At 38.4% G+C, this 14,047-nt stretch overlaps 1 protein-coding gene across 1 annotated transcript; it reads right to left on the bottom strand.

Moving 5' to 3' along the window:
• Positions 1–431: 431 nt before the first annotated feature.
• Positions 432–11,682, bottom strand: LOC137256087 (uncharacterized). Its single transcript, XM_067793787.1, has 6 exons — positions 11,528–11,682; positions 10,505–10,575; positions 9,930–9,999; positions 9,197–9,472; positions 3,813–3,896; positions 432–2,504 (listed from the first exon to the last, which is right to left on the bottom strand). The coding sequence occupies exons 1-6, from the start codon at positions 11,630–11,632 to the stop codon at positions 2,316–2,318; spliced, it is 795 nt and encodes a 264-aa protein (XP_067649888.1). The 5' UTR covers positions 11,633–11,682; the 3' UTR covers positions 432–2,315.
• Between the last annotated feature and the right edge of the window lie 2,365 nt (positions 11,683–14,047).

Here is a 14,047-nt window from a genome sequence, read left to right as displayed (position 1 = left end):
ACTTTACTATAAGTGCATCATGTTATCTGTATCTACATCAGCAAATGGTTAAGCACTTAATCAAAATGACATTTGAGACTTTGGTAGCTAGTCACAGGTAAAATGGGCATGTGAAATGATTGATAATTCCTTTGTTGTGTTTAAAGTCCTCAGAACAATCTGACATCAACCTCTATTGAGCAAGTACAGATGTGTTGTCCTCACAAGCCATCTTCACATATACACATCATAAGTATGGACATATTCACATATAACTTATGGTTAAATCTATTTCATTTAGACATTTTATGCTTTCAAACTTTGGTGTCATGATATGTAAGTATTTGTAAGAAGGAATTTCACAAAAAATATCACAGTTGGAGATGTTTGAGGTTTTAAAAGATGACCATAAATGAAGTAGCATGATCAGGAAGAATAAATATAACTGAAAAAAGATTTCATAGTTTATTTGCATCCATCACTTTAGCATTTTTACCACATTTTTCATACTTTAACTAACAAGCTATCACACACCAAACAGTCATAATAGTGTAAGTACCATGGCACAAGGAAACACAGAACAAAAACGTCTCATAAAATAAGTAAAGCACAAAGGTTGGTACCAGAAGAGTTTTCAATGCTATTTAAAGAGTGTCTGCAGCAGATAAACACACAATCAGTAATGAACATTTCAAGTTGTAATTCAGGACAAAAACACTTCATGAAACTTATTTAAAACATCACTTTTGCACACAATCTTTCAACGAAACAAAGAATGTAAACAACTCAGAAACTGGAGTATTTACAAAAGCATCATCAAATTTCTTAATTTTACAATGTCTTGCGCTGATATCAGTGCTGTACCATAGTCATATCACACAAATAAACAAGATGGAAGTTGATCTTCCAATTAGTGACATACACATGTGAATGTTAATTGTAAACCAAAAGTCGTACTGTCCTTTGATCTGATTGGTTAAAAAACATGATCAAATGGTATGTGATTCGTGGAAATTGCAAGACTTTTCACAGCTTATTGACACATACACTATCACACACAACAGTATTGTTGTCATTCAAATCACACTGTGATGTAAAGTCCGAATACTACCATGGGAACCAGGTAACATGGCCAGCTGATGACACATCACTGCTGTGTCCATACTCAGTGTCATGGAGTATAGTCAGTAAAACCCATGTGGGCCTTTTGGTTTACTTTTGTGTTTACAGTGTCGATAAACATCATGTGCCAATTTCTGGGTGCTACTGAGTTTTTGAAACACAAGAATTTTTCATTTCAAACTGGCTAACACCATCAGTTCCAAATGAATTCCCATGCCTTAAATATTGAAAATTGGTCAACACATAATGCTTATTTCCTAAGTGAACGTTCCTGAAACTTGACACGTCATTCTCATGCAGAGATTACACAAAACTTCTACATTACTAATAAAGCCTTCATAACTGCATAACAACACTGCATCTGTTTATATAATACTAATGTTAAAAATCCTAATTTGCTAAAGCAACACTCAATATATTCCTTTAATCATTTGGCATGATTGAGTCTCATCTTCCTTCAGTCCAGCAGCTACTTTCTACACTATAAGCACTATATACTGTCAACAACAGGTACTCACAGAGAGACCTTGATGCAGAATGGTAGAAAATGTAACAAGTGGAGACGTGGCACATCAAGCTGTCACGCATCCTTACAACCACAAAATGTCACAAATAACAAAATCTGTAAATGTCTTCCAGTAGATGAGGGCAATTCAAAAGGAAAAGATGAAATTTGGATGTCGTTCATAAGCAAAAATACATCCTCTGTACATGGGACATGTACATTTACATGCCACAAAATTGAAAAATTAAATATTTGGGGTTTAATACTAACAGCCATGTTCATGATCAGAAACCCCAGACTATGATGCTCCAGCCATGACCAACAGCTGTAATTTAAAACTTTGGGCAGAAAATGTACAGGCTAACCTTGACAACACACTGACATATTCATAACTGTTGTAAGTGAAGCTAAGCCACACACACACACAGAGTTTGTGTTAGTTGGTCCATTGTTCCAAACAGTTCATAAAACCACTGAAAACATTGTCCACTGCAGCCATATACAAGGACAACACATCAAAATATATCCATACAAGAATGTTCCATGGTCAAGTACACAGACTGAAGCAGTTAAAATGCTTGTTAATCACTCACTATATATTGCATAATGCTCTCATCGGACCATCTTGATTATTGCTCTGACTGTCTCTAAGGTTCACATCTCGTGTCACGATCTTGTCACCAGCCAATAGCAATTGAAGGTGATGTGTTCAATCATCTACTTCCTGTTTGAGAGTGGCACCGTATCTGGAAGCCAGTTCAAGTGCTGTCATGGCTGCATCTGACAGGGGGCTGGTGGGTCTCCGTGGATCTGTAGTGTCCCCGTACTGGCCCAGTGAGTACTCTTGCAGTTCGATCTCATACTGCTGCATACTCTGATCGTACATGTCCTGGTAGACCTGCAATAACAACATTGTACTCACATTTGCTGCTCTCATTAGTCCCATTTTCTATCAGGCAAACAAACATCTTACAATCAAACTATTTACTCCAAAATTCATGTCAACATTTGATAAATCTGATAAAATCACAGACAAGAGGACATGATGTGCAAACTCGCATTTAATGAAATTCCTCTCCAGCTGGCAGTGAACTTATAACTATCACTGAACTTGTATCCAATGAGGTATATTATATTTTGTTGACTGCTGATCTGCAAGTTTGAAATAGCAAGTTTGACATAAGGCTTGACATAAGGCTTCTAGTGCATGCAGCATGCACTAGAAGCAGACTAACTTCTACTGCGGCTGCTACTACTTGTTGCGATTTTGTTGAGAAATAATGCTGGCTACTTTCCAGGGTGCTGTTGTACAAAGCGTCTGTAAAGCTATGACTGTAGCAAGTCTATGTTAAAATATGGTTAGAATCAGCTAACTGCTACGATCTAGATCAAATGATATAGTAAATTTGAAGCTCTTTCTGGTAAGTGGTGATGTTGTAAAATGACATGAATGCATGACTTTCAAGTTTACTTCTAAACAGGTAAAACTTTGTACTGGTCAAAGTGTGTTAGACATTACTCAATCATGGCTCTAGTTAAATGCTATTAATAATCCTTCAATTTTGATACTGCCTGTCAAGATTTGGGTTAGAATTGATATTCAGTAACCCACGCTTGTTGTAAAAATTGACTAATGGAGTCAGGTGGTCAGACTTGCTGACTGGGTTGATGTATATCATTTCATGTTGTTGATCCCTTGATTTTCTGGACCAGACTTGACAATTTACAGACTGCCACATGTACATCATTATTATACAAGCAGAAGTTATGAACAGGCCAGGTGCTCCCTGCAGACTGGATCCAAGGGTCTGTTGTGCATGCTCTCTAAGGCAGCAAGTGTGAGGGAAGATCAGAGACCAGCATAACGTACTCATTTTACAACATATGTTAAAAGTGGATTGTAATTATCCTACTTTTCCCCCTTAGTTTTTTCTATTTTGCAATATCAGCATTTACTTCTATAAAATACTAACAAAATATACCAGATTTTACAAAATATTAAGTGCAAAAATGGCTACATATAATAAAAAAACGATGACAAATTGAATAAAGCTGGCCATGTTTTGGCTTGAACTTGGATAAAAATTCTGTAAGAAACATCAGTTTAACACATCACCTTACAAACTATGGAGAACCCAATTACCAAAACACGTGTAGCATGTGCTGGTTTTGCAAATGAGATTTGATGCAATCCCAACAGACTGACCTTTTTCTGCTCCGCTGCCATGTTCTCCCATTCCAAGGCCAGCCTCCTTGTCAACTCATGAGCTGAAATAGCATCTCTGTGTTCCTGAAAATATATCACCTGACATTAGTGTTTCCTCATAACAAATCATATTCCTTTTTCACTTTGATCATTCACTGATTCAGTGAAAGAACCAGGAAATGCTTCTTTCATGACTGGTCACCAGAGTTATCTGTCCTTGATTTGTCCTCACCAGCATATATCAAAATGAGAGAGAGACAGGTAGGCCTGAAACATGTGGCAGGATAGGCAGAAGTACATAATAGTTTCTGCATGTTAAGGTAAATATTTCTTATCCAGCAACAAATGTTACCCCAGAGCTGAAGGGAGTGCTACACATGTTCAATTGCTAACAGTCGCTGGTGATACACATGAACTAGACTTGTACCATGCCTTGGCGATGGTCCCTTCGATCTTAACCATGGTTTACCTGATACTTACAGCACAGTTTGAACTAACCCTTGACCTCAGCAATACAGGTTAGCAAGTCATGCCTTTAGCAGACGCTGCACTTGAAGAAGTTTATGTCATTGCATTGTTCTCTCATCGGCCTAAGAAGCCCAGGTATGATCAAATACAAGGCCTTTGGAGGGTAGCAGTCCCCATTGACACACCTAATAAACAAATTTTGATAACTACACGTTCACTGTTTCAGATCGGGAATAGTGTTGTCTATATTGTTTTTGCTACTGCTTGAACACACCAATCCTTCACTTTGTGTTTTTCCAAGTATTCTTACTTTCTGTTTCGGAAAGTAAATGCCTGATGTCATCATCATCATCATCATCATCATGTTTTGGACTAGGCAATCTTTGTTTCTTGTTTTTTTTTAACCACTACTTCAAATTCGTTGTCAAAGACATCAGAATCAAGTTGAAAATTCCAGTGAGTTCCCATGTTTACATCATCATGATCATATACTTTCCATGACCTTGAGTAAGGTGTACAGTTTGTACAGGAAACGTTGCACCTTCGTCTGTGATCGATGACAATTAACATATACCATTGAGTTTCCATAGCCACAGCAGTATACAAAAGTACAGTGTCTCTTCAAAGGTATCATCCCATTCCAGTCTATTAGTTTCAACTATGTATATCATTTGAGACAATGTAAGGCCGTCAATGATGTCATCCAGCTCGTGACTTTACATCACCACAGTGAGAAACTTGTGAGGTGAACGTCTTTATCTGCCTGTTGAATCTTGTTGCAAACAGGTCTATCAAAGGACAATCTTGATCAGTAGTGGGAAGGCCTCTGGATGTAGTATCCAGTTTGTTTGGTTTGGACAATGCATCTGCCAGTATGTTTATTTCCATGCTGAAACTGTCTGTGAGCTTGAACAGGCGGAAGATTAAGTCTAGCAGTGGTGCCGATCTTGTCATGACTTGCAGATTGGTCAAGAATGCTGCAGCTGTAATATCTGTTCTTATCATCAGGAACCTGATTCTGAGGAGGTTTGGCCAATGCTGAATTGCTCTGATGACTGCCTCAAACTCTAGCTGATTGACATGAAGTCTCTGTTCTTCTGACCATGTTCTTGCCATTACATGTGCGTCAAGGTGGGCACCCCAGTCTTGTGGTGAGGCGGCAATGTAAAGATGTAGGTTGTATGCCAGCTCTTACAACTACAGTCAGGCCGCGTTAATCCGGACACTTCTGTTTTTCATCAAAAACGTTCGGATAGTGAAACGTACGGACTACTGAAACGAACTTTTATGAACACAACTACAGTAGGGTTACTTCCCTTTGACATGACAATACAAAAATATATGAACAATATTTTGTACAAGTATCAAAAGACTTTATTACAGTTTGTAGACAAAATAACTTGAATATTCATATAATAACCAATCAATGCATACAATCATGTCTGGATAGATTATACATACACGTAACAAAACTCACTTGTGAAAGAAATTTACATGACGGTAACAGTTCTGAATGGTGGAGCTTTTCACTTCGGAACAGGCAGTTTTCTCTGTGCTTCACGGAGATTAAGCGCCTGTGGCCGGTCGGCACACTGGATGAAATGCTTGACGAGATATTACTTGTAGTGGGCCTTGAAAGTTCTCATGATGCCAGCATCCATTGGCTGAATGTGCGATGTGGTGTTTGGGGGCAAGAAATTAACTTTCACGTTGGTCAGTTTGACATTGGCACCCTTGTGACTGGCAGCATTGTCACGAAGTAAGATCACGTGTCAACCACGTGATTGCATCTGTCTGTCAAATGATCATAGCCAATCACAAAACATATCCGATGTCCGAAATTGTGCTCTTGCTGATAGAATGTCCGAATTCTTGACCAAAATGTTTACAGATAAGAACAAAATTGGCTTTAGGGTTTTCTCTTTTTTGTGCGGCAGTAATTTCACATCTTTTATGCCTAGGGGCGGGACTTGCCATTATAACTGACAAGCGTCAGCTGATCTCATTTTGACACGATCAGTGTTTTATACAGGAAGTAAGCATGACAGGTATTATTCCAACTAACCAAAAGTGAGACCTACTAATTGATCAAAATCACAAATTAACGACATCTTCAACTCGCAAGTGTCACTTAACAATTACCACTTAATGGGGCTCATGGTGTGAAGGGATTATCCAAACCTTTTTGATGTACTGCCGGATTAATGAAGCAAAACTTTGTGTAAATACCTAATCTGTTACCGCTGATTAACGTATGGATACGGAGAGTGAAGCACCGGATTACTGAATCAACAGGTAATGAGTTTACATAGTAAACAAGATTGGTTACAGCTAGCTATTGTTCGGATATCATGGGAATCGGATTGTCGGGGTCCGGACTAACACGGCCTGACTGTATGTGCCTCAGCAAACATTCGACATTATCGTCTACAATTTATGTATTCCTTCAGATGTAGGGGAGGGTGTACCGATACACCCTGGTGATCTAGGTATGGTTTCAGGAACCTCTGGATTGATCTCAATTGAAGTCTGAATCTGCCCATAAGTACCTGCGCGGATATGAATAGACTGAGGATTAAGGCTGTTATGATACAACATATTCGGTGAATTGAACCGAAGCTCTTCATGAATTCAATCCCTTAATCATGGTCACCGGCACGGACTATGAATGAATATTTACATTTTTTACTATTACGTTTTACTTAGCCCTTATGTCCTTTTTTTCAAAGTGAGATATGCAAGAATGGACTATGCACTAGCCTTGCAGTAGTGCAAGTGATGTTAGTTTGCAAAGGCTGCACATGGCACTGAGGACTATAACTACATGTATTACTCTACTGCAAACCAAATCTGAGTATCATGTGGCAGATCACTGGTTATTACTACAACAGTCAAAATGAGGGCTCCATGTTGTGCATCAATCACTTAACTACAATATTGTATTTGTGAATATTTGTGGGTATTCTTTATCCAAGATTCATGTCACATATCTTATTCACCATGTTTGGACTGGTAGAGCTGCACTGAGTGCTTGTGGGAGGCAAGCCTGTATTTCAAACCAGTGATCCTCTGGTACCTTTATTACCTGACGCCTAGAAACTTTAGATCTTCAAATATGCTGACTAGACAGCTCATTTGAGTCAGTAGATAAATCAAACTCTAGTCTGTGTAGATCTGCTAAGTAGTGAGCCTAGATGCCATTGTCTAGGTAGATGTTTCTTAAGTGTAGATAGGCTACTATGGGCTTGGTCATGTGAGTATATATCCACAGGGTCGAAGATATTATGAAGGGAAAGACTTTCTATTGGTAATGTTGATCCCCGGAAGCGCAGGAACCTTCTCAACGGATGTGCAGATATGCACTTTGCAGACCTATGCTTGCCAAGTTTGATATTATGAGATGTCTCAGTTTGGCAGATTCAGCATCTTGAATTTCTCGGGCTTCAGTAGGTGATGTAAGTTAACTCCTTAATATTTTACATGAGATGAAACTTTTCTTTATTCTTCTTTGGTACTAGGAATACAGCCATGCCCCGTTTATCATTTATTGTTTTTATTGTATTGTATTATTATTTTATCCGGATAAGTGAATTTTTGGATATCTGAATCACGGGCAATATGTACAAAGAAATGGACAAAGAAATGAACATAGCAGGCATGAGACATAATCTTTACTGATTACACATAAACAAATATCAGTGCATACAATGTCTCATACCTGTTCATGCAGTTATGCTCGCCTGAAGAAATCAATCATAGCCTTTTGCACCGGTTGTATAGAAAAGCAAGGGGACTTTCGCCGGTCAGTTCGTCACTGTTGACATTCACAAGATCATCAGCAGTAACAGTCACAGTTTCAACTTGTGCACAGGATCGTAGTACATCGCGAAGTTCCGACAAGGCCATGTCTTCTTGAGGGTCCTCATTTGATTGGATAATGTCCACATGACAAAAGCAGTTAGCAATTGTCTTTTCGTTCACAGCTGTCCCGGCTTGCTTGATCATCTGGATAAATTAATTATAGTGACCCACAAATTGACGCGCCTCAAAATTAACTCAGTGTAACCTTGCTACTCAAAGGTAGTTAATCTTCTCACGCTTCAAAGACTGACGACTTCTTTGTTACATCACACGAGGCCCTCGGTAATAGCGTGTGTAAACACTGAGGTGCTCAACCATCCAGATATACGAGACAAAAAATGCACAAAATTGAGTGTTTTCTATGTGAAAATAACCATACGGTTATGGAAACCGAATTTCCGGATAGGTGAGTAATTTTACAACATTGTGAATTTGTTTTAAGGAATTTTCGTTCGGAAGACGAGTTTTCCGGATATCTGAGGTTCAGATAAACGGGGCACGACTGTACTGGCGAATAGAATATTAGTCATAATTATCTTGTGTGGATGCAGAATCTCTGCTGTTCCTTTTCAGAGTAGTGATTCAATGGCCTCTGTCAACTTGACCCTTAGCATTTCTGGACAGAGTAACATTGACATCTGTGATGTCAAAGCAGGCATGGCCCTTAGATAGATCTGATAACCTTCGCGCAGGATAAGGTTCACGAACGGATCTTGGAGAAATTGCCAGTGTTCCCAGTATGTCATAAGATTTTGAATATTTAAGCCAAATACAAAAGTGGTAACTTGAAATAGGATACAAAGGAGACCAATAAACCGTTCTGGTGGGCAATAATGGAGAAAGTGACAATCTGAGGTGAGTTATTTCTAGACTGTTCACTAGAAAATAGGACAGAGGTTTCCACTGAATTTTGGAAGTGAAGGAAAGATATGCAATAATGTAAGTCAGGATATGGAATAATGTAAAGAACTGAACAAAAAGTTTGGAATTCTAGATTCCTCTCAGTTGTACGAGGGACAGCCAAAGACCATTGAATTTATGGAGGATCAACGCACCTTAAAATACTCTTCTTGAATTCCTGCTCTTCTTTGCTGTCGAAATAGCATAAAAGCATTAACAGGTTTCTTTGGGGCAAGAGGATCCTTTTCTTTCTCCTGCTTGATTTTTTTTCCTTTTTTGTTTGCAGGGGCTTCGCTTGACATCCCGTGTGCCTGCAGTAGAGGTTGTATGGATGACAATGCAGAGGGACGAGCTTTGGAGGCCGACTCTGCCTCAGACCCTGAACCTGGGTATGGAGGCGGAGAACGCAACAAGTTATAAAGCTGATCCTCCTGAAGCAAGAATGAATAAGTCATACTGTAAACATAGAAACATTTACACATTATGAAATATGTAACATTAGACATGCTTGTTACATATAAATGTTTCAATTTATGAACACACAAAGTTACGTTTGAGCTATAGACCCTACATCATATCAGGGAAACGAACCAGCAATAAGGTGATCATATAATAGACTTATTACTATTCATGTTAACCACATAAAGAGCTAACACCATGACTTCAACAACAATAATTCAAAAGGTGCTCCTTGTAATAACCATAAATCCAGACCATCAGTCTCAAGAAGGGTGCATTTGATGTGATATTTTTTATTCTGTTCACCTTCTGATCAGAAAGGATGTCGGAATGTTACCTTGATAAACAAACAACAAAAAACAACAACAGCTATAACCTTGCTCTGTTCAACAGAGTGAGTTCTGCATTATTGAGTTCACAGGTTCATACCTCCCACATAACTGGCACCTGTGCTTCACGAAAGTTGTCTCCATGTTCCTCTAGTCGGCTAACTAAGTACCTGAAACATGCCGCCTAAACTTAGTACACAGATCACATGTCGACATACAAGGTTGAATAGAGATAGAAAGATGTTCACCAGCTGCTTACAGCATGTATAATTTTCATAACCTTAATTAAAAAGTCAAGCAAAAAACTACGCATCTATAAATCTTCCATATCCCTTAACTTGGTATAAATTCAGTATTGACATATATTGACGTTCTAACTGGTAGATCTATGTGTTGGATAGTTAAGATGAAAACCTGAATCTCTGCAAGAGTCACTTCATATGCCATCTCAACCTTTCAAAAACCACCCACAGAATTTCTCTCAGTCTGTGACTGAACAGTAAGATGTTTGTGTCGGTCATTTGCCTGGTATGTCTTCACCAAAGCTGCTGGTCTGTTTTGTCTCAACCCACTTGGACCACATTCTAGCAATAAATTTGTAACTTAAGTCCCTACACAAGCAGGTAATGAATGACCATATTTTCACATGGTTTAGAATCACACCAATTCACATACCTCCTTTCTCTCTTTGTCCTTTTAATCAGTTTTTTAACATGTTGAATCCTGTTCACCAGCTTCTCATTTGCCTGAAACAGTATATAACATGAGATCAACTCCTGAAGAAGGGTGAATCAATCAACTAAGGTGTGATACAGCATACCGGAAACCTATTACCATGTGTTTGAATCCCAGTTTCCAATGATATTGTTCCTAGGTTTTTCAGTTATATGTTTAAGTGCTTCACAAAATATCAGAACTTTGTCACTCTGGAATTTCCTCATGCTTGAATCTGACATACTGATGTACCTGGAATACAAACTACTGCCCAAAGCAGAATCAAACCCATAGTCACTCACTGACATCAACTCCTTAAAGGAGCAAAATGTCTGATTAGTGATCTTTGAGCTGGACCAATAATGGGGTCAGGATCAGAATTGTTCTCACTCTGCACACATTTGACCTGTCTTTTATAGGTTTGAATACAGATAATTCTTGGGACCACTTCGGTCCATTCTTATGGACCAATAATTATAGTATAATAACATAATATATATTATAATTAATAATATATATTTTAAGTATATCAAATTGGGTTTTTTTTCAGTTATATTTTCAGATATTTAGAACCAAACACATGAGACCTCTGAAGGTATGCGTTCTCTGCATAGTACATAATTTGGAATCGCCACGGCCCTATGGATCTTCTACTCCAATACAACTAGCATAGCAAAATAAGGGATTAAAACTTTAAAAGAGTTTAAAAGAGGTCTAAACGTGAAACTCGGTGAGTGGAAGAACCGCAGTCGGGAAACCGGGCATATTAGAACTAAAACTGCAGTATTACCTGAAATGCATTTACAAAGCTCTCATATCACCTAATGGTTGGCTGATACATACATTTAGTTTTTAAATAGCACAGTAGTCGTAGACATGCAGCAGAACAATCTACATGTAAGAAATGTCCTAATTTCGATCACCATCACATACAGAGTTTTATGACTGCGTTATCTGTAAGTAAATCTTCAAGCGGTCAATTACCTGGTGCATCTGTTCGCATTTGTTCCTAAGAGAGAAATATTTCTTCAGGAATGCACTTTCTTGTGCAATTGTTGCTAGCTGGGCCTCCAAAGTCTCCGTCGACATCTTACTTGGCTCGACAGCTCTGAATGTCTACCTCGGGAATAGTTTCGTATTCGGTTTCACTTAGTTCTTTGATAAGAATTGGTTTAGTCAATAATGAAGTTATTTATCATTTCTACATATTCTTTGATAAACTAGTTCATGCCTTGACGAACAGAAGAATAACTTTCCAGTCGCAACTAAACTTACGTGGATTCGAAACTTACAATGTAATAGCAACAGCATCCCAATAACCACTCTCCTACCCAGAGTTCATGCTAAGTCATCACTGCGCCGGGGTGTGCCCAGCCAATACTGGCGAATGTTCGATTCTATTCTATTGCCATTTAAGGAAATATTGGAAGCTGTTCGAACAACCACGGCGCATACATTTTGTTGGACACGAACTATAGAATGATGTAGAATCGTAGAGAACTTAATTTGGGGAAACATTTATCTAATCGTCGGTTAATATATTTACCATCTTTAGACATTTAATTAACACATTTATACGTAATGTACTCGGCATTTCATGTTTTTAAGCAGCTACGTAACTCATTTTGTGCTTCAGTACATTTTGTTTGCCATGGTAATCGTTACCAGATGCTTACTTTCAAAGACACATGAATTTAAGGTAGGCTATACTAGTGTTAATTCTTGTAACTACCTATGTGTAAACCAAACAGTTCAAACAACATATGGCTTTATTGTATATTTCAAAGGTAGTCGTCTGAATGTAAGATTATGTAATATATCCATAAGAGGGATGCTTTCAGTGACTAACGTGATCAACTAATACGCACAGTATTAATATATGCATGTTTGCTGGTGTCTACTCGTACCAAATTCTACATGTACAACAACGTACGCTGCTGATGGGTGACTGTGTCTAGCAGCTTGACGTCTGAGAGTTTCTAGGACTTCAGTCCTATCCCACGAAAATACACCTACAGATGTGTCTGGCTTACAGGCCGCAGTGCAAACTGATCAACTGACCAAGGAAATAATGTGAACGCTTGGAGTACATACACACTGTATATGCAGGCATACGCAGAATAAGTTCACAAATTATTATTACTGTCCAGTGAAACGTACTTCCTTAGACAAATATGCAATTCTGTTAAGCAAGCATGGCGATCCAGCCTCATGTAATGCAGAACCTAATACAAATATGTCATGCCGCCTTACCTTAACCCCATGATGTTCGTTAAGAACCTGATCACTGGATTGTCTGATCTAAACTCGCTTATTTACAGACCATATAGCTTGAATATTGCCGAGTGTTGCGTAAAACTAAACTCATTCACTCACACGTTAACAGCCTAATCGTTAATTGCACACCATTGTTACGGTGTAATGTGACTAGATTTGGTGCTATTGCTTTTTCAGTTTGTAAATGATAATCCAATTAATAAACATGCTTGTTTTGCTTGGTTCTTTAAAAAAAACCCAGCTCCTTTAAGATTTGCACTTAAACCTCCATGTAAGCAGACTTGGTCTCGTCGTTGTATGTCTGAAATAATGCCGATGCGACGTAATACCCATCTCAACTTATTTGTTGACAAAGTTTACAGCCATCTGAAAACATCAGACGATGTCATCAGCTATTTCCATGGGTCCACTCAGAAGCCATAGGTGCCTCGCTGAAGTCAACTGTCGCGTAACAGGTGGTCGCCTGCTTTCAGATTAATCTAGCTTAGGCGTACGTTGTTTGGCTGCCAGGGTACTTTTCGCTGAAAATGTTGCGTCTGCAGAAAAATGTTTCCAAATCAGCAAATCACAGATTGAGGCAAATTGTTAATTATATATAATGCTGGCTACTTCAAGCGCTATTTGATGGCCTTTAGTTGGCCGTTACACGCCACACTACGCAACATTCTTCCTATGATAGGTGTCACCATGATAGGTGTCAACAGAGACCATATAATATGGTCTCTGGTGTCAACCAAGTCCGCCAGCCTGACCACCCGATCCCGTTAGTCGTCTCTTACAACAAGCGTGGGTAACTGAGTATCTATTGTCATTCTGACTTAACTTTCGGGAGCAGATTTTGTCAGATCATACATTTTCGTCTCCGACTTGAATGTACTGACCTTACTGCGCTCACATATGACATGCTCCAACATCATACTACTCTTATGGCCTGAACTATGAAGAACTGCTCATTCCTTTTCATGTATACTTTATAAAATAACGACAAACGTCAAATTATGTGTTTTAATTATAAGGGATTTGGTCTAAAATCATTTTTGTTTGGAATACAAAACTGTTCCCTAATAGTAATTTCTTAACACTCGTTTATAAATTGAAATAACAGCCAGATTTGATCCAAAATAATTTATTTACATGACATACATTGAGGATAATATTACCGACATTTAGCCACGAGTGTATGTCACTGGTACGAAAATAACAATCAGTTTATTACCGAAAATAAAT

The sequence above is a fragment of the Haliotis asinina genome, chromosome 11 (genome assembly GCF_037392515.1).
Source record: "Haliotis asinina isolate JCU_RB_2024 chromosome 11, JCU_Hal_asi_v2, whole genome shotgun sequence".
In the NCBI taxonomy this organism is placed as follows: domain Eukaryota; kingdom Metazoa; phylum Mollusca; class Gastropoda; order Lepetellida; family Haliotidae; genus Haliotis; species Haliotis asinina.
The sequence above is the reverse complement of the archived record's forward strand: the minus strand, read 5'-3'. Positions and strand labels throughout refer to the sequence as shown.

Coding starts and splice junctions, on each gene's coding strand:
- LOC137256087 (XM_067793787.1), bottom strand. CDS start 11,632: ATGTCGACGGAGACTTTGGAGGCCCAGCTAGCAACAATTGCACAAGAA. Junction 9,473..9,929: donor AGGTGCCAGTTATGTGGGAG/GTATGAACCTGT, acceptor TTCTTGCTTCAG/GAGGATCAGCTTTATAACTT. Junction 3,897..9,196: donor TTCAAGAAGAGTATTTTAAG/GTGCGTTGATCC, acceptor ATATATTTTCAG/GAACACAGAGATGCTATTTC.